General features: G+C 37.4%; 1 protein-coding gene across 9 annotated transcripts in view; it reads right to left on the reverse strand.

Annotated features, from left to right (window-relative positions):
* Positions 1-26,484, reverse strand: part of Usp40 (ubiquitin specific peptidase 40) — an 80,530-nt gene that overhangs the window by 12,227 nt on the left and 41,819 nt on the right. For 8 of the 9 annotated variants that reach the window (XR_012447417.1, XR_012447419.1, XR_012447418.1 and 5 more), the window contains 9 exons: positions 25,916-26,039; positions 24,421-24,478; positions 17,229-17,282; positions 16,107-16,195; positions 14,641-14,727; positions 10,924-10,960; positions 9,016-9,080; positions 7,096-7,170; positions 4,558-4,684 (listed from right to left, as the gene is read on the reverse strand). Coding sequence is in view for 5 of the 9 variants with exons in the window: in XM_020178795.2 (XP_020034384.1) it covers positions 4,558-4,684; positions 7,096-7,170; positions 9,016-9,080; positions 10,924-10,960; positions 14,641-14,727; positions 16,107-16,195; positions 17,229-17,282; positions 24,421-24,478; positions 25,916-26,039 (716 nt within the window). In the remaining 4 variants the exon portion in view is untranslated. Of the gene's footprint in view, positions 1-4,557; positions 4,689-7,095; positions 7,171-9,015; positions 9,081-10,923; positions 10,961-14,640; positions 14,728-16,106; positions 16,196-17,228; positions 17,283-24,420; positions 24,479-25,915; positions 26,040-26,484 lie in introns of those variants that run through there. The other variant, XM_074072028.1, reaches the window with a different exon arrangement.

Consider the following 26,484-nt stretch of genomic DNA (forward strand, 5'->3'; position numbering starts at 1 on the left):
ACACACAGCTAATATTATAGGTTGACTATATCTAAATTAAGTAAAGATGCTCTTTTCAAGAATGGTTCTATGTGTCAAGGAAACCATGGGTTGGCAATACTTGAAATCCACTTTGAGAGGATTCTACTTGATGCAGAAGTCCTACTGAAAATGACCCTTCCCCTTTTCATTGACAGAGAAATGGTGATTAGTGTACCTTTTATATTTGCATGCAACTCTACATGGGACCATTATTTCCATCATCCAAGCCTTTTTACAAAACAATTATTTAACACAAACTAAAATAACCCAATTAAAATAACTATGCCAGTGCCACAGCTGATTTAACATATTTTATTATTCTATATGTATAGTTTTAACTTTAATGATAAGGAGAGAAGAATGTGACTCATTTTCATTAATTTCATTACTGAGGTTTAAAAGATAAAAAAGAGATATAGCACATAAGGTAGTACTTCAAGGCACTAAAAAAAGCTAAAGAATTAAGTAAAACATGATAAAAAGAAAAAATATATCTAAAGAGTTGACCCTACTAAATTATTCTCTTTGTGTACCTTTATAAAAAAGATTAAATATGTTGTCATACACCACCAACAACAGGTGTTGGCGAGGATGCGGGGAAAAAGGAACCCTCTTACACTGTTGGTGGGAATGTAAACTAGTACAACCACTCTGGAAAAAAATTTGGAGGCTACTTAAAAAGCTAAACCTTGATCTACCATTTGATCCAGCAATACCACTCTTGGGGAGGAAATTAATCACCTGAATAGACCTATAACACAAAATGAAATTGAAGCAGCAATCAAGAGTCTCCCCAAAAAGAAAAGTCCAGGACCTGATGGATTCTCTACTGAATTCTATCAGACCTTTAAAGAAGAACTGATACCAATCCTCCTTAAACTGTTCCACGAAATAGAAAGGGAAGGAAAACTGCAAAACACATTTTATGAAGCCAGTATCACATTTATCCCAAAACCAGGCAAAGACACCTCCAAAAAGGAGAACTATAGGCCAATCTCCTTAATGAACATTGATGCAAAAATCCTCAACAAAATAATGGCAAACCGAATTCAGCAACACATCAAAAAGATTATTCACCACGACCAAGTAGGCTTCATCCCAGGGATGCAGGGGTGGTTCAACATACGAAAATCAATAAACGTAATAAACCACATTAACAGAAGCAAAGACAAAAACCACTCGATCATCTCAATAGATGCAGAAAAAGCCTTTGATAAGATCCAACATCATTTCATGATAAAAGCTCTAAGAAAACTAGGAATAGAAGGAAAGTACCTCAACATTATAAAAGCTATATATGACAAACCTACAGCCAGCATTATACTTAACGGAGAAAAATTAAAACCATTCCCTCTAAAATCAGGAACCAGACAAGGATGCCCACTATCTCCACTCCTATTCAACATAGTACTGGAATTCCTAGCCAGAGCAATTAGGCAAGAAGAAGGAATAAAAGGAATACAAATAGGTAAAGAAACTGTCAAAATATCCCTATTTGCAGACGACATGATCCTATACCTTAAAGACCCAAAAAACTCTACTCAGAAGCTTCTAGACATCATCAATAGCTACAGCAAGGTAGCAGGATATAAAATCAACATAGAAAAATCATTAGCATTTCTATACACTAACAATGAGCAAACGGAAAAAGACTGTATGAAAACAATTCCATTTACAATAGCCTCAAACAAAATCAAATACCTACGTGTAAACCTAACAAAAGATGTGAAAGACCTCTACAAGGAAAACTATACACTTCTCAAGAAAGAGATTGAGGAAGACTATAGAAAGTGGAGAGATCTCCCATGCTCATGGATTGGTAGAATCAACATAGTAAAAATGTCGATACTCCCCAAAGTAATCTACATGTTTAATGCAATTCCCATCAAAATTCCAATGACATTCATTAAAGAGATTGAAAAATCTACTGTTAAATTTATATGGAAATACAAGAGGCCACGAATAGCCAAGGCAATACTCAGTCAAAAGAACAATGCAGGAGGTATCACAATACCTGACTTCAAACTATATTACAAAGCAATAACAATAAAAACAGCATGGTGCTGGCACAAAAACAGACATGAAGACCAGTGGAACAGAATAGAGGACCCAGATATGAAGCCACACAACTATGAGCAACTTATCTTTGACAAAGGAGCTAAAAATATACGATGGAGAAATAGCAACCTCTTCAACAAAAACTGCTGGGAAAACTGGTTAGCAGTCTGCAAAAAACGGAAACTAGATCCATGTATATCACCCTATACCAAGATTAACTCAAAATGGATCAAGGATCTTAATATCAGACCACAAACTCTTAAGTTGATACAAGAAAGAGTAGGAAATACTCTGGAGTTAGTAGGTATAGGTAAGAACTTTCTCAATGAAACCCCAGCAGCACAGCAACTAAGAGATAGCATAGATAAATGGGACCTCATAAAGCTAAAAAGCTTCTGTTCATCAAAAGAAATGGTCTCTAAACTGAAGAGAACACCCACAGAGTGGGAGAAAATATTTGCCAACTATACATCAGACAAAGGACTGGTAACCAGAATATACAGGGAACTTAAAAAACTAAATTCTCCCAAAACTAATGAACCAATAAAGAAATGGGCACGTGAACTAAACAGAACTTTCTCAAAAGAAGAAATTCAAATGGCTAGAAAACACATGAAAAAATGTTCACCATCTCTAGCAATAAAGGAAATGCAAATTAAAACCACGCTAAGATTCCACCTCACCCCTGTTAGAATAGCCATCATCAGCAACACCACCAACAGCAGGTGTTGGCGAGGATGCGGGGAAAAAGGAACCCTCTTACACTGTTGGTGGGAATGTAGACTAGTACAACCACTCTGGAAAAAAATTTGGAGGCTACTTAAAAAGCTGGACATCGATCTACCATTTGATCCAGCAATACCACTCTTGGGGATATACCCAAAAGACTGTTACTCCAGAGGCACCTGCACACCCATGTTTATTGCGGCACTTTTCACGATAGCCAAGTTATGGAAACGGCCAAGATGCCCCAGCACTGACGAATGGATTACGAAAATGTGGTATCTATACACAATGGAATTTTATGCAGCCATGAAGAAGAACGAAATGTCATCATTCGCTGGTAAATGGATGGAATTGGAGAACATCATTCTGAGTGAGGTTAGCCTGGCCCAAAAGACCAAAAATCGTATGTTCTCCCTCATATGTGGACATTAGATCAAGGGCAAACACAACAATGGGATTGGACTATGAGCACATGATAAAAGCGAGAGCACACAAGGGAGGGGTGAGGATAGGTAAGACACCTAAAAAACTAGCTAGCATTTGTTGCCCTCAACGCAGAGAAACTAAAGCAGATACCTTAAAAGCAACCGAGGCCAATAGGAGAAGGGGACCAGGAACTAGAGAAAAGGTGAGATCAAAAAGAATTAACCTAGAAGGTAACACACACGCACAGGAAATTAATGGGAGTCAACTCCCTGTATAGCTATCCTTATCTCAACCAGCAAAAACCCTTGTTCCTTCCTATTATGGCTTATACTCTCTCCTCAACAAAATTAGAGATAAGGGCAAAATAGTTTCTGCTGGGTATTGAGGGGGTGGGGGGGAGAGAGAGGGGGTGGAGTGGGTGGTAAGGGAGGGGGTGGGGGCAGGGGGGAGAAATGACCCAAGCCTTGTATGCAAGGCTTCATTTACATATGAATAATAAAATAAAAAATAAAAAAAAAGAAATAATTCTCTGAAATGTGTGTGTGTGTTTCAGCTATAGATTTACTTTAAAACTTGTTCTACTAATCCCAACTGATTAACTGTAAGTTTTCTCAATATTTCTTCATAGTAGCATGTAGATGTTTTCATCTACTGTATAAAAAAGATTGTCAAATGGCAATATAGTTAGCATTCACAAATTCCAAAATTTTTCTATCACCGGTGGTGTGTCATTTTTGGACTATTTCTTATAATACATTAAATTATTATAAAAGCAAAAAAAAAATGTGTTGTCATTATGAGGTAGAATTTCACTTTGTACAAATGTAACTCAACATATCGCCAGGGACTGTGCCCACTGCAATCTGTGTGCAGCACTTTGAATGAGCCAACATACTTGAACTCTGTACTTCTCCTCAGAAACCAGTGAGATGATGCCAGACACCCAGAAGAAGCTCCTAGGGCACTGGGTGGAGAGACAGACCCGAGACACACCGGCTTCTACCCTAGTGGACGTATCCTGGCACAGGATAATAAATGGGGCCTCTACTGCCCTGAGGATATTGACAGCTGACACCTAAGAGGTCTCCGAAAAAGTATCATCTATTGATATAATACTGAAGCCAGTAATAAGATCTACAGTGCTTTACAGAAGTTACAAAGCATGGCACAGAATGGCAGGATTCTTACACAATGACTTATTATAAAGGAATAAACAGGTTTTGATTTTTAGCCTTCCATTTTGCATGTAAGTATTTCAGTTGACTCAGACAGAGGCAGGCACTTTACTTTAGCACACTGCCTGCTGCAATTCCACTCTGTCCTCACCTTGGGTAGGAGTGGCTCTCCAGCTGCTGCTTCCTTGAGAAGGGGTGCAGTTGGGTAGGTCCTGATTGTCCCAATGTCCTGAGGGTCCCTGAGGCTGGTACCACCAGATGGGCACCTTCAGGAAACCCTGAAAAACAGAGCACTTTAAACTGCTGTGACATATGAAGATGAAGTGAAATCTTCACTTTCACATCCATACAGAGAGCTGTCTCAATGATATAAAAATGTTCTTGAATCTATATTTTTCCTTCTAGACTTATTTACCACCATAAATTATACTATTCATTGTAAAAACCAGCCTTTAGAATAACAGGACTAAATGTTCTTTGCATAGAAGTATCTTTGTAGATAAACAAATGTGAAGCATGAATGATAAGAAAGTGCTTTGCAGACACATCAGACACTACTTCCAGACCCTGAGAGAGCACTGCTGGCACAATGCTCCAGTCATAGTGGCTTGGTAGACTACCAGGGAGTTGCAGCCTCCCCACCCAGGTTGGCTTCCTGTATATAAACGATACAAAATAAACCCACTGCCTTATACACACCATAAAATTTCACTTTTACTAATTTAGCTAGTTCTTCCCATCTCTTTCTTTTTACTAAAGAAATTCAACAGATTTATTAAGAAATAAAAGGTGTTACAGTTACAATGCACAATTTCTAATGGAAGATGAGTGTGTGAAAAATAGCCATGTAAAATAATTTAAAAACATTTTCCAAAAACTCACATTACAATATTTTTCTGTTTACCAAGTTAGTGAAGATTAACAAAAACTCAACGTCAATTCAATTGAATACATGTAAATTAAAATAAAAAAATTCCTTTTTTTTTTTTTTTATCTAGCAGGATGTCAGAAACCAGAAAGTCCAAAAACTATTGTGTGTGTGTGTTGGTGACAACATAATTAAATTTGAACTCTCGTAAGCTGGGGCAGAAATATAAACTACTACAAGGTTTTTGGAGAGTAATTTGGACATATCTGTGAAAATTTAAAATGTTCAGGTATAGAGGTGTGGCTCAAGTGGCAGAAGCACAAGGTCCTGAGTTCAAAATCCCAGTACTGAAAAAAAATGAACTTATTAAAACAATAAAGTAAAATGTTCAAGGTCTCTAATCCAGACAGTCCACATTTAGAAATTTACTTTCTGACATGTATATGTATTGGTAGTCATAAGATGCAGAGATAGTCCTTTAAAATTGTTTACGGCCGCAAAAACCATGATCCAACTTTAAGGCACCTCTTTAGAAAGTGGTAATGTTAGGGTAGGACATAAGTTTTGATAGAGGAATTACATTTCTAGGAATTTATCCTGTAGATATTTATTTGCAAAACAGCAACACATCCACAAGCACACGTGCTTACAGTGCTCTTTGAACAGAGGCTGGTTAAATGAATCATGGGCAACAGGATGTAGCTCAGTGGTTGAGTGCTAGCTTGGCAAACACAAGGCCCTGGGTTTAATCCTAACCACTGCAAATAGGTGTTCTAGCATATACTCTTTTGTGAAAAGAAAAAAAAAAAAGGAAGCACTTGTTGATGCATATACATCTGTGCTGGGTACACATACAAATGTTTATTCTTGAGTGCATGTATATCAAAAAGTCTACCTCTGGAGGGCTACAGAGGAAGCTGACTGACTGCCCGTAAGGAGATGACACTGGGTGGCTGGGGCCAGGAAGAAAAGGAGGGATACTAAGTTTTCCTGCCTCAGCTTTTTATATACTTGGAACTTTGTTCCATGAGTACTACCTATTCAAGAATTAACTTGAAAGATCATTGTACAAAATACAATAGAGCTCTATGAAGCAATGAAAAAGAAAACTTTAGGTCTGATATATGAGGAGCTCTCTAAGATATATTAAGAGATGATAAACAAATACTAACAGAACAAGGTTAAAACAATGTCGAGATATGAAGATAGGCACACATTAGCTCTTGGCATAAAAATATGTTAACATGTATCTCCTTCTGTGCTATCTGAATTTTCTAATCACAAGTAAATGTTTTCTGAATACCAGAATTTTCAGACATTTTTGTTTTTATCTTTACATTTTTTGGCACTGAAAAAAACTAATAAATATTGTGTTTAAAAAGTAGTGACATGCAATAAAAATGTGAAGTGAGCTGTATCACATTCTGCTACTATGACTATAAACTTGGGATAACTTGCTGGAAAAACAAGTTATACAACAAGTCTTTACAAAGTTCATGCCTTTTGATTTGGTAATTCTAAGTTAGAAGGAGTTATAGTTAAGTACTAATTGTAAGAATGAAGTTAAAAACAAGCTAAATTTCCAACATTAGGAATATAGGTGAATTAAGCCACAGTAAATCATTATCTTGGATATAATGATTATGTCTGGATTTTATGATAAGGTTAAAATGTTAAATATAAAAAGAAGGAAACACGTTTGGTAGGCAGGATTTTGGGGAAAGTTCTTTATTCTTTTTGTGACTGTAGGATAGATTGTCTTTGTAATCAGAAAACAGTAACTGTTACATACAAAATGTCTATTTAGAAGCAAAATCTTACCGGAGGAAGAAGTTTTCCTTCAATTAAAAGCAAAGTATCTCCAGAACATATCATAAGCTCTTTCAGTGTTGCATCCTGGGAATACAGAAATTCTTTTTTGTCACTTATGACTTCTGAAAGGAACAAAAAGACCATTGCATCTTTTTTTGTACTTCTATTGCCTTCTCAAGGAATAAATGAATAAAGCAGGTAACTGAAGACATAGGAAACAAGCTAAGAAAATAAAATGAGAATAGCGTCATGTATTAAACTCTGGGTACAAGTAAGTATCATAGAAGATCTGAGGAAAGGGAGAGAGCTGAGATGAGAAAGGATAAGAGACTAACTTTTAGAAGATGAAACTTTACAGATATGAGAAGCACTGGATTTAAAAGCTAGAGGAAATAAAGAATGGGAAAGGAGGCATGGCTGAAGTTCAAACCTATTGACCTACTTCAACTGCTATTGAAGTAGGCCAACAGGAGAGGGAGAGGGAGATTCAGAAAAAAAGAACAAGATTGACAAAAAGCTTGGCTTGTCTTGGCTAAGAGCTAAGAGGCTGGGACAATTAGAGTGGGAAGCACCAGGTGGAGAGTAACAGGAAATGAAACTAGACTGGAAGAGCACAAACCAAAGGGATATGGAACAGAAAAAAGGGAACCACTAAAAGATCAAACTGGCTGCTACATGTATGAAATGTTGAAGTGGGAACATCTGTCTGGGTCCAGGAAAGCTGCTGCAATAATTTTGTAAGAGTCAAACAGAGGCTTGAAGTAGGCCAACAGGAGAAATGGTCAGGGAAGGGATGGAAAAGCTAGCAGGCCCTTCAAGGTTGAGACTAAATCTGAAGAAAGAAGTAGGGTAAGTCATATTTTAGTCTGAAAAGACTAGGACGAGAAAGATGGCAAATCTGGGAAGGGAGGCTAGTTTTGAGGATGAGTTTGCTTTTAGATAAACTGATACTGATTTGGGAATTAATTGTGAAGAAAATAGTACGATAAGGTGGCACACATCTGAAGTCTCAGCACTAGGGAGGAGGATCATAAGTTCAAGATCAGCCTGGGTTACACTAGTAAGAGCCTGTCACAAAACATAAAAAAAATTAGAGAAAATGCAGAAGCTATGTGAGTAAGTACATACTTCTGATACCAAGACTGTATGTCCTGAAGATTCTTTAAGGGGCACTTCTTACTCTGGGCAGTCAACTTCTGGCTAAGATTTAAGAGGAGCTTTTTTTTGTTGACTAACAGACTTGGTATTTGGGAAAGAGTATTATAGTGGAAGCCCTAGTATACCTGTTTATCAATTTGTTGATGTTCAATGCCACTGTCCATTACTGGACAGAAAGAAGGCAGATGTAGACTGGGAAAAGGATGGCTGCCCACAACTATATAAGCTTTCTCACAAAACTTCATTTGGCTTCCTTCTAAGACCATGGGTTTGCACTAGGAGGTTTGATGCTACTTGGACCAACAATAATATTAACTGGATTACAACTATCCTGTGATAAAAAATTGTTTCTAGGACTATTCTAAGAGTTTGGCTTGAACAACAATTTGGACTAGAGCCTAAGTGACTGGTTGGTAAGATGAATTCTGTCATTACTCACTTATAGAGAAATTCGGATATGAAAATATTCAGGGGTCACAAAATGTATCTTCAAATCCTTTCATGAATTCAAATGTGGTTTGTTCCCTGAAGCTCTCTGCTTCCTAGTGAACACCCTAGGACACGTTTTTTTCATTGGAAGGGTATATCATATGTCAAAAATGCTTCCACCCAGAAAAACAGCCAGAAAAAAATGAAAATAGACCCATTCATAGATTTCTGTATTCTAAAAAAGAGTGAAAACTTTCTCTGGAATTTCTTCATATGGCTTTTACGAAAACATAAAATAAACGTAATTATTTTTAAGAGTAAAATGTACAGAAAAAATCTTACTTCTTCACATAGAGGCTCCCCAGCTTCATAGCACCAATCCATTTTTCGTAAATGCCATGTATCACCTATGAGGGAATAAGAAATCAGGATGAAAGACCCCAAGACAGTAAGTTTTAAGAGTTGTCAGGAATGGCCCTTCTGGATAAATGAATATCAAACGGGACTTGCCCTGTTAATAATCCTCGATTATTTGTAAGCAAATTATCTCTTACAGAACATTTGGTTAATTTGCTTTTTCCTCTGTTAAGAACTTGTGAATAAAAACACTATACTTAGGTGTATGAGTGTGAATAAAATCATTCATTATACAATATTTGTTTTGAACCTTTAGTATGTACACACATGTATATAGATCACATGTCAGCATACATTATGTACATATATGCCTAAGTATCGAATCCCTTCTGAAAGCCTCGGAGCTGAGTTTTATTTCACTGTCTCAGATGAAAGGACATGCTAACACTGCTCAGCAACTGCTGATGTGCACATGAAGATTATTCCTGCCCACTTAGCAGTGACTCTAACAAAAATACAGTGCCAGAAATTACAAAAGAGCATTTTAATGAAGTTCATATAAATGAGTACTTACAAATGTCAAATATACTTTAATCAGATTTCTGTTTTTCAGTATAGTTGCTATATTGATGAAGTAAGTTTTTTTCATTTTTTTAAGTTTTTTGGCATAGGGAGAAAGTTGAAGAGTATGGTAAGAAATCATGGTTATGAACAAACAATAAAACATCTAACAGGCAAATAAACAAACAGAACTCTTATTTACCTCCACAGGCCACTGTCTTTGAATCCCTACAAATACCCTTCTGTATAGCCCCTTTTTAGTCCTTAGTTCTAGTTTTAAATATGCTAAGATTTATATTAATTTTAAAAATTGATTTAAGTATCTTAAACAATCACCCTCATGTTGTAAGTGAACTCTGTGACTTTGCAGCACAGCATGGTGGCATGAAGCTGGATTTTGAAAACAGAGACCCAGCTGCTTGCTGTATCCCCAAGCAAGCCACCTGACTTTTCTCAGCCTCTGCTTCTTCCCTTCCAAGTTCTAACCAGGCCCAACCGTGCTTAGCTTCTGAGATCAGATGAGATTGGCTTGCTCGGGATGGTATGGCTGTAGACTCAGCCTTTGTTTCCTCAGCTGTAAACCACCAATGGCTGAAGAACCCCTCTTGGTAGAACTGCTGTTGAGATTAAACTCGACACTACATGCACACTGCTAGAAGAATGTGTTCTTTCCAGGGCATGGTAGCTTCCCTTTCTGATAATGAGCCAGGGGCTTCTATGTTAATGAAGTGTGAGAGCAGCAGATCTAGCTATGGAAAGCAGTATGGTGCCTCATCACCTGAATGGACACTTGCTATCTTAATTATCCTGGATTTATTTTTTTCATCATATTGTATTCCCTAATTTACAGCACAAAAATATTGACATGAACCAGGATACACTGATTTCTGAATAAATGAGATTTAAAAAAAGACCTCGGTAATTCCAGGTGGTATAAATCATAAGCTTTATTTCTTTTACAGCCAATCCTATCTAGGTTATCTTTACTTGAACTTTTTGGAACTTTTAGTTTCCAAATAAGTACAAGGAGAGGATTCATTAGTACATACAGAAATTTACTTTTTTTTTTTTTTTCTTCTTCACAGTCTGCAATAATTTTCCCTACAACCTAGGGAAAGAAGAAAATTGAAAAGTAGCCAAGTGTGGAGTCCTAGTACTAGAAAACTGAGGCAGGAAGACCATGAGTTCGAGGCCAGCCTGGGCTACATAGTGAAATCCTGTCTCAAAACAAAACAAAACAAAACCTTGAAAAGCTTTCATTAGGCTTATAGAGACTTATTTTAAGTAAAGGATGTGGACAAGATCAAGCTAGTATCGTGGTAAATAACTCACCTGACTGACCAGATTTCTCCAGCATTATTTTTAAACACTGTAAAAAAAAAAATTATGCCCAATATTAGTTTTCTGTTTCTGAGTTACACTACAAGGAGAAATTCCCTTTTTGAGTCCTAGACCAATTTAAGTCTGACTATACTTAATCATTCTTGAGTAGTTAAAAGATGTACAGAATTAAGAAGAGAATCCACACGACAGCTCTCCTTCCTAGGAGCTAAGCAGGCCAATTCAGTTAGGGAAAAACAGTTTTGGCATCTGCAAACAGGACTTAGTCCAATGTCATTCACTGGCTTCTAGATCTGAACCATGATTAACAGAGTGTATCTGATCAGATATGATTAATAAGGCTAATTTCACAGCTACACAATAAACTGAGTTCTATAAAAGGAGATTAGCCTTTCTTTAGTTCCCATGAAATACAATGGATCATGCCACACATAAACTCACAGAAAATAAATGTGGAAACTGTGCTCTCACAGCACAATGCAAAATGAGACAATGGCTACAAAAGTTTAAGAGAAGCAAAATAATAATCAATATTCCCAACTTCTTGAGAGAAAAATACTCTTAAATAAATCTTGGGCAAAAGAGTAAGTAAAATTCAGTTCATACTATCTTAGAGCAAAAGGGAGCAAAAACAAAGATAATCACTGCCATACTATCTGCAATAAGAGAAAAATGACAACAAAAATATCTACTAATGGGGAAGCATTTTTAAACAAACAGAAAATGTGTTAAAGCAGTTCAAAGAATATGAGATTTATATGTGCTAGTCTTAAAAGATCTTTAAAATACTTTAAATGAAAGTTAAGTTCCAGAACATGCATGCAGTAACGATCCTGTTTATGACTGGAAAAGAAAGCAGACAAAGCAAGCTCTTCTTTTCTGAATGTACATATGTAGCCACATGCTGGCATATGCATGGTGAAGCTCTGCTGACTCTGCTGACTCTGCTGACCTGGACAGATAATGCCATCTGATGACAACAGTGCTGTCTGGAGAAGGAATTAGAATAGGCTGGTAACTAATGGGAATTTTTAATCCCCGTGAAGCTTAAAAATTGAGAATAAATTCATGGCTATCTGTATAATTAAAAGAGAAATAAAGAAGATTTTAAATATAATTACAGACTGTTTAGAAAATGATGCCAATGAGAACACAATATACTGAAACATGAGGAATGGGACCACAACTGTGTTCAGAGAGAACTGCAGTCTTAAAGGCTTTCACTATTTAAGAAAAATAAAGGAGCATTCATTTGAGTTATGTTCTAGTTTGGGAAAACAGCAGCCAGTGTAAAGACCTTGCTGTAAGAACAGCAAGGAGGCCAGTGTAGCTAGAGTAGAGTGAACAAAAGTGGGGAGTAGCTGGAGGTTTGCAACTAAACCAAAAAAAAGAAAAAAAAAAAAATCAGAGGGTCAGAACAGAGGCCCTTGTAGAAATGGCCAAGGTTACAGTTCTTAATCTAAGATGTGAAGCCACTAGAGGCCTGTGAGGTCAGGGGTGGTTAGTGGTTAATCTTGCTTACATCTAAAAGGATCACTCAGTTTTCTTTTAAGGACAGACAATGGGAGGTACAGCTGGAAAGGGTTAGGAATAATGCAGGCAAGAGGATGATGGACTTCCCTGGAGGGAGTGAGAGGCAACCAGTGTCTAGATACACTGTGATGGTACAGACAAAAGGTCCTGGATGTGAAATAAGAAAGAGAAGAATTAAGGAGGACTTCATGGGTTTTGGCCTGAGCCAAATAGAAAAGTGGAGCTGCTATTAGCTGAAGTAGAGGAAAGCCTATGTTTCAGGAGATCAGTTCCATCAAGGATGTATTCTAGTTTGGGACAGCTGTCAAGACAACCAAGTAGCAGCTGGATGTTCTGGAGTGAGGTCCCATCTAAGAATAGGTGGCAGAATGTTCAGAAGGTAGGGAGAAATGGAAGAGAGAGCAAACTGAGAGGGAGCTGGTAGCTGCAAGGAGAACCTGGGAACTGTGGTCTCTGGAAGCCAAGGGACAAAGTTCCAAAAGTAAGAGTCAGCAGTTGTGTGAAGCACTGCTGACAGAGCCAAAAGGGTGAAGAGTAACACTGCTCACTAGACATAGCAATGTGTAGGCCACTGACACCCTGATAAGAGCTGCAATGAATCCTGCAATGGGTCAGAAAGTAGAGGAACATCAAGTATTATCATTGTTTTGAAAAGCTTTGTGGTTCTTTCTTTGAAATTAAACAACACTAAGTTAAAAAACTAATGAAAGTCTGGAAAAATATTTATAAAATGTAACAAAAAAGGTAAAAAAAAAAGTTTATGTAAAAAATGTTTTGCTGAGTGTGGTGTCACATGCCTGGAATCCCAGCACTCGGGAGGCTGGACAGGCAAGAGGATTATGAGTTTGAGGCCAGCTGGGAGACCCTGCTTCAAAATAAATAAGTAAAAAGGTTTATCACGGAAAACTTCAAACAAATTCAGAGAACAGTAAAAACGGTCTCACTTAGTCTCATGACTGGCATGGTTATTTTTCAATACTACACCCACCACCCCATTCTTCACCAGGTTCCCCTAAAGTCACTGCCAGATCCCGTATCATTCCATTTATGTGTATTCAGTATGTATTTTTAAGAGAGATAAGGACTCTCTTAAAAAAAACTCTAAAATGACTGCATCTGAAAAATGAAGAATTCTAGTATCAACAAACATCCAGTCAAGATTCAAATTTACTATATCTCCAGTTATGACTACTAAATTCTCTTGGCTTGACTCATGATCCACATAAAAGTCCAGGCATTGCAATGGATTGCTATTTGTCCTACAGGTGCCCCTAGGTCTTATAATTCATTTGTTGAGGAAGAGTTTGCCAATCCAGATTTTGCTGGCTGCAGACCTGTGGTGCATTAAACATCCTATACTGCCTCTGAGTTTCTTATAAATGGTAGCCAGACACAGAGGCTTGGACTTTATCTGGTCATTTCCTGAACTAGGAAGGTAACAGTAACTGTAATCTGGGTGCTAAGGCTGCTTGCTGCTACCAAAATGGTCACCATTTCTAAGCTGTATTAGAGAATAGGGCAAGAAAAAAAATTTAAAAATTAAACTTATTAGGCATGTCTGTTTAAAACTGCAGAACACTTGGCCAATTTACGTGTCATCCTGGCTCAGGGGCAATTTTGGTATATGTGCTGCTGAAGAGAGCACAAGAAAAAAAATGCTTTAAGAAAAAAATCGATGAAGTTCATTTAGACTCTTTTAATTTAAATTCAGGTTTTTATTGAACCACACTGATTTTATCTGAAAGTCTCAGACATCAACACGGTATTCCTTTGTTTTCTCACACACCTATACATACATACAAACATTCAACCCTGTATATATGTATGATTTTGTGTGTATACAAAGTAAAAATATCAGAAAGAAGTAAGTCAAAATGTTAACACTGGTGGGGTAATAATGAGGGGTGTTAGTTTTTTCTTTTAATCCATTTTGGCCTATCCCAAATTTCCATAATAAAAGTATTGTTGATATTCAGAAAAGAGAAAAAATAACAATAGTAATCTTATTTAAAAATTCCAGTTGATCTGCCAATTTTCAAGCTCCCTGAGTATGTGCAACTGTTGGAAGTATGCCATGGAGACCCCTGTCTTAGTATCTTTAAATCCTAGCCCAGGGAACACTGCCTCTCACACCATTACTCACAGTTCCCCACATCAAAGAGTAAAATTACTTACATCTCTCACAGAGAGTGTTTCTTCTACTATGACCTCCATTTCTGTCCCAGGTTGAACATCAGTTCCCAGAGCAAAAAACAGGAACAGCTAAGAGCAAGACAAGTATGAATGCAATTCAACCTGAATTAAAAAATTTGTAATGTATTATTTACTTCCACAAAAGTAAAATGAAGGGTCCGTGAAATATTAATAAAAAGCTGGGAGCTGGGAATTAGCTTAGTGGAAGAGTGCTTGCCTAGCACGCTCAAGGTCTTCGATTCAACCCCTGTGCTGTAAAAATAAACAGTAAAAAAACAAAATCCCTAAATTATGTAAAAACAAGACTATGTTGAGTAATTTAATAATACAATTTAAACAATAATCTCACCTACTTAGAAATATACGATGCTTCTTCATCAGAGTCTTACTCCTAACAAACGTCTCTCATAGACATTATTTCTTTGACTAGGATCTCCATCTCTGACTTAGTCACTCCCTGGAGGAATCTGCAATTGCTACACACAATAAGCATTAACTGTGCCTTTTCTCCAAGCCACTTGATTAGGATTTTCTTTTCTTTTCCTGTTTATTGAAGTAGGGTCTCTCTATATAATCTGGGCTAGAACTCTAATTCATGATCCTCCTGCCTCCCCCTCCCTAGTGCTGGGATTAAGGGCACGTACCACACTGAACTTATGATATTATTTTCTGCATAGTGATTCCATGTATTATAATCCCCAAGACAAATGTAAATGTGTTCTTTTGTTCATTCAGTTCTTTACAGCCCCACACTCCCTTTCTAACCCAACCTCACTTGTCATGTTTGTTTTCCTACTAGCTTGTCACGCACTGCACTTTGTTTGAGTTTAGAAAAGCAGATTAAAAGGGCAGCGGTTGGGAAACACATGGACTGGATCTGGGATATGAACCCAGACTGCCTTGAAGCAGGGTATCAACAGTAAGGGTATCATAACTTTTGGGCTGCAATAAAAGTTTATTAACTAGGTAGGACTTCTGGTAATGATCAACTTTATGGCATTTTACATAGACAAAGAATAGTGATAAATGCCATGGGAAAGGTGGGTTGCTATGAAACTATCATATTATTGCAGAAAGTAATATTAAGTTCAAAATCAATATTTCTTTAAATTTATAATGTTACTCACTGATTGTTAAAACTCATTATCTTCTGTGTCACTTAAAAGAGAAAACACTGCCAGTTCTAACTACATCCTAATTTCATAGATGTTGAAGTGTTCAGAATTTATGAAACAGTGACTGAAACCGTTACTTGGCTATAAAAAACCCTTGCCCATAATATTTTTACAGAAAAGGAACCTTAGAAACATGCTTCAGCACAAGATTTTTTATTTAAACATAGAGAATGACATGCATGAATTTCTAAAATGAAATTTGAAAGAAAATAACTTTTAGAGAAAAGCAGCATTACAAAATTGTAAATTGTTTTGCTGGCAACCTCATCATACCTGAGAGGAAGATGGTGGTTTTCCAAGACACAGTCCCAATGAACTCCCCATTTTTACTTCTGCTTCCTTCAAAGTGGAACTGTCTGGCACTATGACGAAATTTGGTAATGTGATTAATGTTTTGAATCTGTCTCTCAGCAAAATAATATACTGAAGTCAGACTTTCTTTGAAAATCAGGAAGATCAAAACTGGGTGTGGTGATACATGCCTGTAATCCCAGAATTTGGGAGGCTGAAACAAGAAGACTGAGAGTTTGAGGTCAGCCTGGGATACACAGGGAGTTTGAGGCCAGCCTCAATATAAAACGTAACCCTTTCTTAACCCCCTGCCCCCCAAACAAACAAGAACAACAACAAAAAACTCCACAAAACCAAGAAAGTGGGGCTATAGCATAGCTCAGTGGCAGAGTGCAAGCTTAGCATGTGCAAGGCAGGGCCCTGGGTTCCATCCCAAGCACTGCCACACTAGTAATAAATTTTCATATATCACCCCTCAAAATATTATTAAAGAAAAAAATGGGCTGTACTTCATGCAAAAGGATTACATGTACTAAGTTTGGTTATGTTTAATTTTCAGTTTCCACACTCTACATCATTCTTATCTGTACAATAATGCTATGAAGTAAGAGGCAGTTATGAATGTTTAAGATTCATACTTAATAAAAATGACTTGGCCAAAGAGTTGTTTGTTCAGGTTGAAAATTCAGTCCACACATGATGGACTAGCTTCTTCAGCATTTAAGGCTGTGTGGTGAATACTGTTAATGATCAGCCTCTGTTCGTGACTTATCAGCTCTGATGAAAAGAGGTGTTTACAGAGGTGATAACTCATATCACGCAAGAAACTTGGAAAACAAAGCTAGAAAGCAGTTAAATTAAAACAGATTAAAATGAGGATGGAGCATCAGAAGGATAGGTGTTTCATTTCAGAAAACAGAAAACAAAGTGGTGAAGTTTTCTGTAAGACCTGAGTAATACCTGAATGGAATGTATCCTATAAATCAGCTTCCTGAAGATAATCTAAGAATACTGGGAAACCACTATTTAAGGTAAAAGCGTTAAGAGAGATAGATGGATGGTCTGAGCATTTGTCAGCTTTTGAAAGCTTCCAAAAAGGTTTACCTGGACAAAGGAGTTTTCCGTTCCTATCAATAGGTCTCAAACAACTGTTCTCAGCTACAAATAAAAAAAGAAGCCAGTTAGTGCACTAAACAAAGGAAACTAAAGAGATGCTCTACTGTTCTAATTAGCAGGAAGCTATATAGGCTAAAAAACTAAAAAAAAAAAAAACACAAAACCAGCTGAGTGTGGGTGCATGCTTGTAATCCCAGCACTCAGAAGGGTAAGGCAGAGGATTGTGAGTTTGAGGCTAGTCTGGGCTACACAGTGAGACTGTGTCTAAAAAACTAAACAACTATACCCCCTTTACCCCAACAACCCTCCAACAACCAAGACAACCCTCCCCAACATTTGGACAGTCTTCACTGCATAGCCATGTACAAGCTGTAAAAATACAGGCTAAAATGGCATCAAGCAATCTTAACCAGTGGAAGAACTGCAACTAGTCCATAACTTAAAATTTTTTGTCAAAACATAGCTCTCCGAGGCTATACATAAATGGGAAAATTAAAAAAAGCTATTTACACATTTATTTAAAACTCCAGAAAGTGAGAACTGAAATGTTTTATGTCTTTGCAAAATACATGTTAAGAGCAGCGTAAACAGAGCTAGCTTTTCCTCACAGACAGCCAAGGACATGGCACGAGCCTCTCTAACTGCAGCAAGGGGTCCTACTTCTTCTGAGTTCAGAACAGCTTCCAGTGTTTTCGTACTTTGTGCTTTCAAAGTCATGAAATACTTTGACAGATCCTTTAATGTGATGACTTTCACCAGCGTTACTTCCTCTGGGAAGTCTTAGTCCTTTCTGTCACAACTGTCCTCCTCACATGGGTTGTAAGGATCACCTTCATCAAGGTCCTCAGCTGCACGTGCAGAGCCTTTTAAGTGACAGTAGTGTCAACACTTCTGGGGCTGGGGCTGCTTCTATAATTGCACATATTCCTGTGTCTCTGGACGCTTTCGTTTTGTTGTCAGCCCCTCTTCCCATGACATTATTGCAAATGTCAGGTAGGTTTATCAGCGGAGAAAGGAGGCAACATAACCCCTTTGCTGTTTGTGTACTGAGCTGCATAAGGACCTGCAGTGGCCACGCACCAGAGGACGTGAAAGGGCCACCTTGGTGCACATCTGTTATTTATGTACTGGTCTGCGGAGCACAGAGTTAGCAGGCATGTGTGTGCTTTATTCAGTTACTCACAGTTAATATATGTGGTTGCTGAAATCTGAACCGTGTGACTGGAGGACCAATGTCAAATAACTAAACCATTGTAACTACAATTCATGTGTTACACAGTGTGCAAAGCAGACTGCCTATATTCAAACTATACTGGGTGATGTTATGCTTAGTTAGTGGAGTAGAGCCAGCATGCGCTAGTTTAGAAGATGCTCTGAGGGAAGGAGCAGTATCAGGATTTCAGTACAAACAGAATTCTAACAAAGCAGGACATGAATTTAGAAAGGGGAGGAGAATCAAACATTCTCAGTGGGTAAGAATGCCACAGGACTGTAAGTTCTGTAAGAACAGAGCAGACTCTCCTAGTGCGATTCCTGAGTTCAGTATCATGTACCACAGTAACATGAAGGTAGAACATAATTCTAACATACATATCTTGTGAACTCAAACAGTTTATAAAAGGAATTTGTCTATTTAAAAGGTGCATTTCAAATACCATGTCCTTAAAATCTTTTCACTTTCAGCTGGGTGTGGTGGTGTATGCCTGTAGTCTCAGCTACTCGGGAGACTAAGACAAGGAGAGCACTTGAACCCAGGAAACCTGGGCAACATAGTGAGATAGTCTCCTCACCTCCATCTCAAAAACCAAAACCAAAACCTTTTGTTTTCACTGAACAAGCACTTCTTGGGTATCTCCTATATATTAGCACTATACTAGAAGTTGTGACACAGTGGTTAAGAATCACAGCTGTGGACTTTGCCCTCACAGTCTTGTCTAATATGAGAGGTAGATAGATTTAATGGCACAAATAAAAAAGGAGTTATAGCACTAAGTGCTATAAGGAAAAAGCACGGGGTATTATGAGTGTGAAACAGAGATTAACTAAGATTGTGTGGGCAGAGATAAAAGGAGAAGGAACATTTCAGCTGAGCCCAAATGAATGGCTGTTAGCAAAGAGTGAAGGTGGTGGCACTTGCCTAAAATCCCAGCTACTCAGGAAGTGGAGATAGAAGGATTGTGGTTCAAGGCCAGCCTGTGGAAAAAAATTAGTGTGACTCTATCTCAAAAATCAAGCCAGGGGTGGGGGCAGCGGGGAGAAATGAACCAAGCCTTGTATGCACATATGAATAATAAAAGAAAAAGAAAAAAAAAATCAAGCCAGGCCAGGTGCTGATGGCCCACACCTGTAATCCTAGCTATTCAGAAGGCAGAGATCAGGAGGATCACAGTTTGAAGTTGGCCCTGGGAAAACAGTTTGTGAGAACCCATCTTGAAAATACCCAACACAAAGAGGGCTGGCAGAGTAGCTCAAGTGGCAGAGTGCCCACCTAGCAAGCATGAAGCTCTGAGTTCAACCCCCAGTACCACCCAAAAAAAAAAAAAATCAAGCCAGGCGAGGTGGTACATGCCTATAACCCCAGCTACTGAGGAGCGGGAGGTAGGAAGACTGTAGTCTAAGGCCAGTCTTGGGCAAAAGCAGAAGACCTTATCTGAAACAAACTAAAGCAAAAAGGCTGGGGGCATGGCTCAAGTGGTAGAACACCTGCCCAGCAAGTGAGACCCTGAGTTCAATACCTCAAAAAAAAAAAAAAAAAAGAGTAAAGGGAAGAAAGGTTTTTTTTTTTTTGTGGTACTGGCGTTTGAACTCAGGGCTTCATGCTTGCAAAGCAGGCGGTCTAGTACTTGAGCTATGCTTCCAATCCAGGAAGAAAGTTTAGAGAGGTTAGAGCACAGGGAAGGCTCAGAATAGGCAAGAGCACACCGAGAAAGTGTAAAGGTATAAGAATAGATGGCAATGAGGCCACAGTAGGCAGGGGCTGGATTATGCAGGTCTGAACAGAGGTCTGAACAGAGGAGGGCATGGTCTGGCTTATGTGCATTTAGAGAGGGTCACTTGCTACCTGAAGGACAGTTTGGAGGGGAAGAAGAGAGGGAAAAGGGGACCCACCCTGAGGGTAGGATAATGAGTCATTACTTTTATTTTTTATTATTTTTTGACAATACTGGAGTTTGAACTTAAGACCTTGTGCTTGTTAGGTGGATGTACTAGCATTTGAGCCATGCCTCCAGCCCTCCGATCCATTAACTTTGATAAGCAATACACTTCTGATGAGCTTTTGCTGAGGTATAGTAAGACACATCCAGTTCAAATGTACAGTTCACAGAGTTTGATAAATATGTAAGTACTCGCAAAACCAGCAAACTGAGACAGAAGCTATATTGCCCCCAAATTTCCTTGAGCCATACTGCAGTCATTCTTTCTCTCTGATCCTGATCTGCCTTCTGTAACTATAGCTTAAATTTATGGAACCACACAGTGTGTAGTCTTTTGTGTCTACTTTCCTTCACTTGGCAAAATGACTCTGAGATTCACCCATGTTTTGTGAGTGGTGGAACTAGGCCACTGCTTGGAGAGATGAACAGCATCCCATCGACCGGCCACACCACAGTTTGTCCATCCATTCATCTGCTCATGGACACTTAGCTTGTTTCTCATTTTGGTTATGAACATTTATGTCTTTGTAAGGGTTTATGTTTTCAATTTTCTTCAGGGAATATCTAGAAGTACAACTGGCAAGTGAATGCTTAAGTTTATAAAAAAACAACCTGACTTTTCCAAAGTGACTGTACCATTTCCACTTCCGCCAGCAGTACAGGGGAGTCCAGTTGCCCTACATCTTCAATAACACTTGGTTTTATTGGTCTTTTGGATTTTAACAGTGGTATGTTATGATAGCAAGTACATCATTCCCTGCACTCACACAAGCAGGTCTTCTGTAAAGTGTCTGTTCAGTCTTCCCAATTCAGGTTGGGAATTCTGTATACAAGTTTACTATCAAATATCTGTTTTCTAAAATATTTTTTCCCAGTGCATAACTTGCTTTTTTCAAATGCTTTTGAAAAGTAGAAGTTTTACATTTTGATGTAGTCCAACTTACTAGTTTTTTTCTTGCATGGTTTCTGTTTTTTGAGTCTTGTCTTAAAAAAAGTCCTTTCCTTATAGTTAAGCTACAAAGATTTTTCTCACATGTTCTCCCATGGATTCTACAGTTTCAGGTTTTAACATTTCATTCTATACCCATTTTGAGTTAATATTTTACATTATATGAGGTAAAGACTGAGGACTTTTTGTACATATGGATACCCAAATGATCTACTACGATTTGTTGAAAATATACTTTTCCACCTGAAATACCTTGTCATCTTTGTGGAAAGTCCACTGACTGTGTTTGCTCCTATTTCTGCATCCTCTTTTTAGTTCTGTTGTAAATACTTTAGGCTTCTCTAGTCAGATTATCTCTGTTGTACATTCTTTGTTTTTTGTGGTGCTGGGATCAAACCCAGGGTTTTGTATTTAAAAGCACACACTCTACCACTGAGCTATAACCCAGCCCTCTTCTATTTATTTTGAGACAGTGTTTTGCAATGTAGCTCAGGCTGGCCTTCTCCTGCGTCAATTTTCTGAGTGCTAGGATTATCAGCATGAACCACCACATCCAGCTTCTTCTTTAAACAGCTTTTTAAAAGTGCAAAAAGTATTCTTTAGTCACTGGTGGCTGTACAAAAATAGCTTGTAGGTCATACTTTGGTGCCCTCTGCTCTATAAGTTTTCCCATATGCTAATACACACTAGCTAGAGTAAGTCTTGAAATTAGATTCTGTAACTCTCCCAACCTTTGTGTGTATGTCAAAGTTGTTGTGGCTATTTTAGGTTCTTTGCATTTCCATATAAATTTTAGAACCAGTGTATCCATTTCTAAAACAAGCAAACAATCATGCTAGGCCTCCAAGTGAAAGAACCTTGAATCTACACATCAACTTAGGGAGAATGAACAATACTGTGTCTTCTGGTTCATGAATATGGTACACATGAATATGGTACCCCATTTACTCAGGTCCTCTTTAATTTCTTACACCATACTTTCTAGTTTTCAGAGTACAAATCTTACATATATTTTGCTAAACATTTCCCTGACACTGCATGATATTTTATGCTATTATGAATGTTTTCTTAAAAAACTTGATTTAGTTTGGGGGAAAGTAGGTTAAAAAAATAATGTATCTTACACAATAGAAACTAGAAACCTGGATTCCAATTTTCAGTATTGTAACTACCTCAGTAATGCTATGAATGTAAGATATTGGGTAAGGATTCTAACTTGAAACAAAAGCCAGAATCTGTGGTAATTTAATGTCTTGTCAAATGCCTTTCCTGATTGGTTTATGTAATTCTTGTTATAGAAGAATATGACTTTTAAAAAAAGTTTATTAACACTTCCACAATTTATATCTTAAAAAGCTAAAGAACACTGGATTAATCTTTTTTAGGGGGGTAGGATAAAACAATTGATTACTATTGCTACATACCTGGAATGGGGTGGGTGCTTGGAGAACCAGAACTATCTTTAAAACATTAGGTTTCAATATAAATACAATTCAACAACTGTTAGCTTTTGGGGGAGGGGAGAACTGTGTAGGTTTTGTTTTGTTTATTGATTAGCTGTTACAAGTTTGTTTTGTTTTTGAGATTACTGGACCATCATATGTGTATTGTGAAGAGATTAATGATATATATATATATATATATATATAAAGGGCTTCACAAAAGTCCAGTAAATAAACACTACTCAAGTACAGACTGCAAACCAAAATGTATCTGTGTATGATGTTAGCTGCAAATAGTTGGTATGGTTAAAGTTTACACCAATGGAACTAGCTGAGTGGTATTCACTTAATTTTAAAATAAAACTAGCTTTCACTAAAAAAAAAAAATGTTTTCCTAATTTCAATGTCCATTTTGGTTTTGTTGCTGGTTGATAAAATACAATGGATATCTGCATACTGATTTTGAGTTCTTGCTAAGCTTAAGCAATGAGATACCAATTCATATTCACTAGAATGGATATAAAGTATAATCACAAATATTGGTAAGTCTGTGAAGAAACTGCAACCCTGACACATTGCTAGTAGGAATGCAAGTGGTTCAGTCACTTTGGAAGATAGTATGACAGTTTCTTATACAGTTAAACATAAACTTGTCACATGACCCAGAGATTCTAACCCTGTATATCTACCCAAGAGAAACGAAAACATATGTCCATACAAAGACTTATATGCAAAGGGGGGAGAAATGACCCGAACATTGTATGCATATATGAATAAAAGAAAAAAAAAAGATTTTTATGCAAATGTTTGTAGCAGCACTGTTCTAAAAGAGTTAACAATCCAAATATCCATCAGCTGGTGAACAAACAAAATGTGATATACCCAAACAACTGAATACTAGTCAGCAATAAAAAGGAATAAACTATTGATAAATGTTAAATAGTGGATAAAGTTCAAAAAATGGCATGTTAGGTAAAGGAGGCCAGATACAAAAGATGATATATTGTATGTTTCCATATATATGAGATGTCCAGCAAGTCAAGTCCATACAGATGAAAAGTAGGTTAGTTGTTACTTGGAACCCAGAATACAAATAGGTACAAGGATCTTTCTGGAATGATGAAATGTTCTAAAACTGGATTGTGGTGATGGCATACAACCATTCACATTTACTGATAATTATTGAATTATACACTTAAGATGAGTGAATTTTATGGTGTCTAAATTATATCTTAATAAAGCTGTTAAAAATGTAATGCTAAGTGAATACTGAGTTTGCAAATATCCAGTATAAAATTTACATAAAGGTAAAAATATATACATATACACACATACATAAGTACAATATATAGTACAATGTTAATATGTAGACCAGATATACTCCCAAATAAGATATACTGGTTGCACATGGGAGGGAGGAAGACAGAATAGGTCTGAGAAGGAGAATACAGAGGATCTTATTTAGAACATTTCAATCAAAAACAAACATGTGACAAATATTAACACGTCCATTTTGGGTGGTAGGTGCATGAGATTTTCTTAAATTATTTTTTTGTACAGTCACATATTTTTTTTTCAATAAGAAACCCAAACTAAATTAAACCAAAAACCAAAAAGCAAATGTAAATGATTACCTAGTTCCTTCGTTAATTTTAATTCCTTTATGGCTTTAATTCGAATATCAAACACCACCTAAAACAGAGAAATAAACTAATGACTATGTGTAAGTGAGTGTGAGGAAATGAAAGTGAAGCTGTCAGTGTGCACACATGGTCCTTTCATGGACCTTCTGAAGCATTAACTACCCAACACCTGTTTTGAACCACTTTCCCCATCCCTGAAATTCCTCTATAAAGCTAAAAGCAAACCTTCAAGATAGATCTTAATAGTTAAATATTTACCAAACTGATGTCAACTGGGACAAAAAGGACACCTAAAGAATAATAAAGAAACAGTTCTAGCCAGAAAGCAATAAGCTGACAAGGCACTCACCTTCCTGATGAGAGCAAAGCAAAGAAACGTCATCAATCCCATTCCTACGTATGTTAGGACAATGACGGGCTCAAGGTCCCCACAGTGTAAGTGGTATAAAAATGCATAGCAGCAATCCAAGACCACTATAGTGTCTATCTAAATCATTTTAGATTGTTTCCTTTTTTAGTCTAGGGATTTTTTTTTTTTTTTTTTTGTGGTACTGAAGTTTGAACTCGGGCTTCACGCTTGCTACGCAGGTGCTCTACCACTTGAACTTGAGTCACTCTGCCAGCACTTTAGCCTAGTTTTGACCGATTTCCTCCAGGGCATAAAAAGGAAACTTAGGGGGCAAACTAATGTCAGACATCATCTCCTCTAACCTCCCACAAGTACCCGCATGGTGCCAAGAAGCAGCAGACAGGAGTAACAAAGCACTTCACCAAAGCCTCCCACTCTGGGCCCAGGGACTAGTCCCTCGAGCTTTGTGCTCTGATCTGACACCATGCCAAGAGCACCAACAAACATTAATGCACCTTAAGGGATTATAATATTGATATAAACAAAAACATTCTAGTAGGTTTCTTTTTACTTGTTACAGAAGAAAAAAGCTGAATATATTGGGACTAAATAAGTATAAAAAGATGTTTCCTGAGATAATGTTTAAGGAAGTCAGTACTGCTTTCTCCAGATGAAACTGGAGGAGTCCCTTTTAAGAGCTCTTGGCTTTACATACAACAGTGTGTAATGTAGAGCAATTCACATAACTTAAAACACAAAAACAACACCCACAGCACAAAAACAACACATACATTTACACTGCATATATCTGGTTAAAAAAAAATACAAACAAAATCCTTGAAAACAGCATTTTATAGTTACCAAAGCCAGAGGATTCTATGAACTGACTAGGTAACTCCCACATTCTTATTTGAGGCTTGGAGTTTTTTAAAAAAGGCACATACTTTCTTGAAATGGGCCAAGGGCTAATATACAATATAGGTAATTGAGCAATAATCAAATGTTAAAAATAAACAGTTGATTTCGTAAGATTTAGAAGCCTATTGAGACAACTGGTTTGAAAGACTAACATAGTGCTTTCTAAATAAAATTCCTGTTAACAGAGACAGTCAGCCAAACTAATGATCATCTACTCACACTGTTACTAGTCACAGGTATTTTCACTTGCTTCTCTTCAGATTCTAATTGGCATAGATTTTTAATGTGTAGCCAGTCAGTCTCATTCACACCAGTGATCCATTTTCCTTGTCTGGGCAACATACTGTAGGTAAAGGAAATAAGACACCTAGAAAACTGTCTTTACACAGCACTTTTAGGCACCAGAAAAGTAATACTTTTCCTTAGGCATTACTTCCAAAACTCTGCATGTGCCCATTAAGTGACTAACAAAAAATGACATTGTGTTGAACTTCCTATGAATGTTAGCTATCTTTTCAGGATGATGTTAGGTAGTGGTCCATGGAGTCTATTTTTCATGACTCCAAATGATCTTTTTTTTTGTTTTTGCAGTGCTGAGGTTTTATCTCTGGGCCTCACACTTGCTAGGCAGGTACTTTCCTACTTGAGATACTTTGTCAGCCCTGGTTTGTGTTGAGTTTTTTCAAGACAGGGTCTCAAGAACTATTTGCCTGAGCTGACTTCAAGCTGTGATCCTCCTGATCTCTGTTTACAGGTATGAGCCACTGATGCTGGGCTGGTCTTTGACT

This window comes from Castor canadensis, chromosome 4 (assembly GCF_047511655.1).
Source record: "Castor canadensis chromosome 4, mCasCan1.hap1v2, whole genome shotgun sequence".
NCBI classification, from domain to species: Eukaryota; Metazoa; Chordata; class Mammalia; order Rodentia; family Castoridae; genus Castor; species Castor canadensis.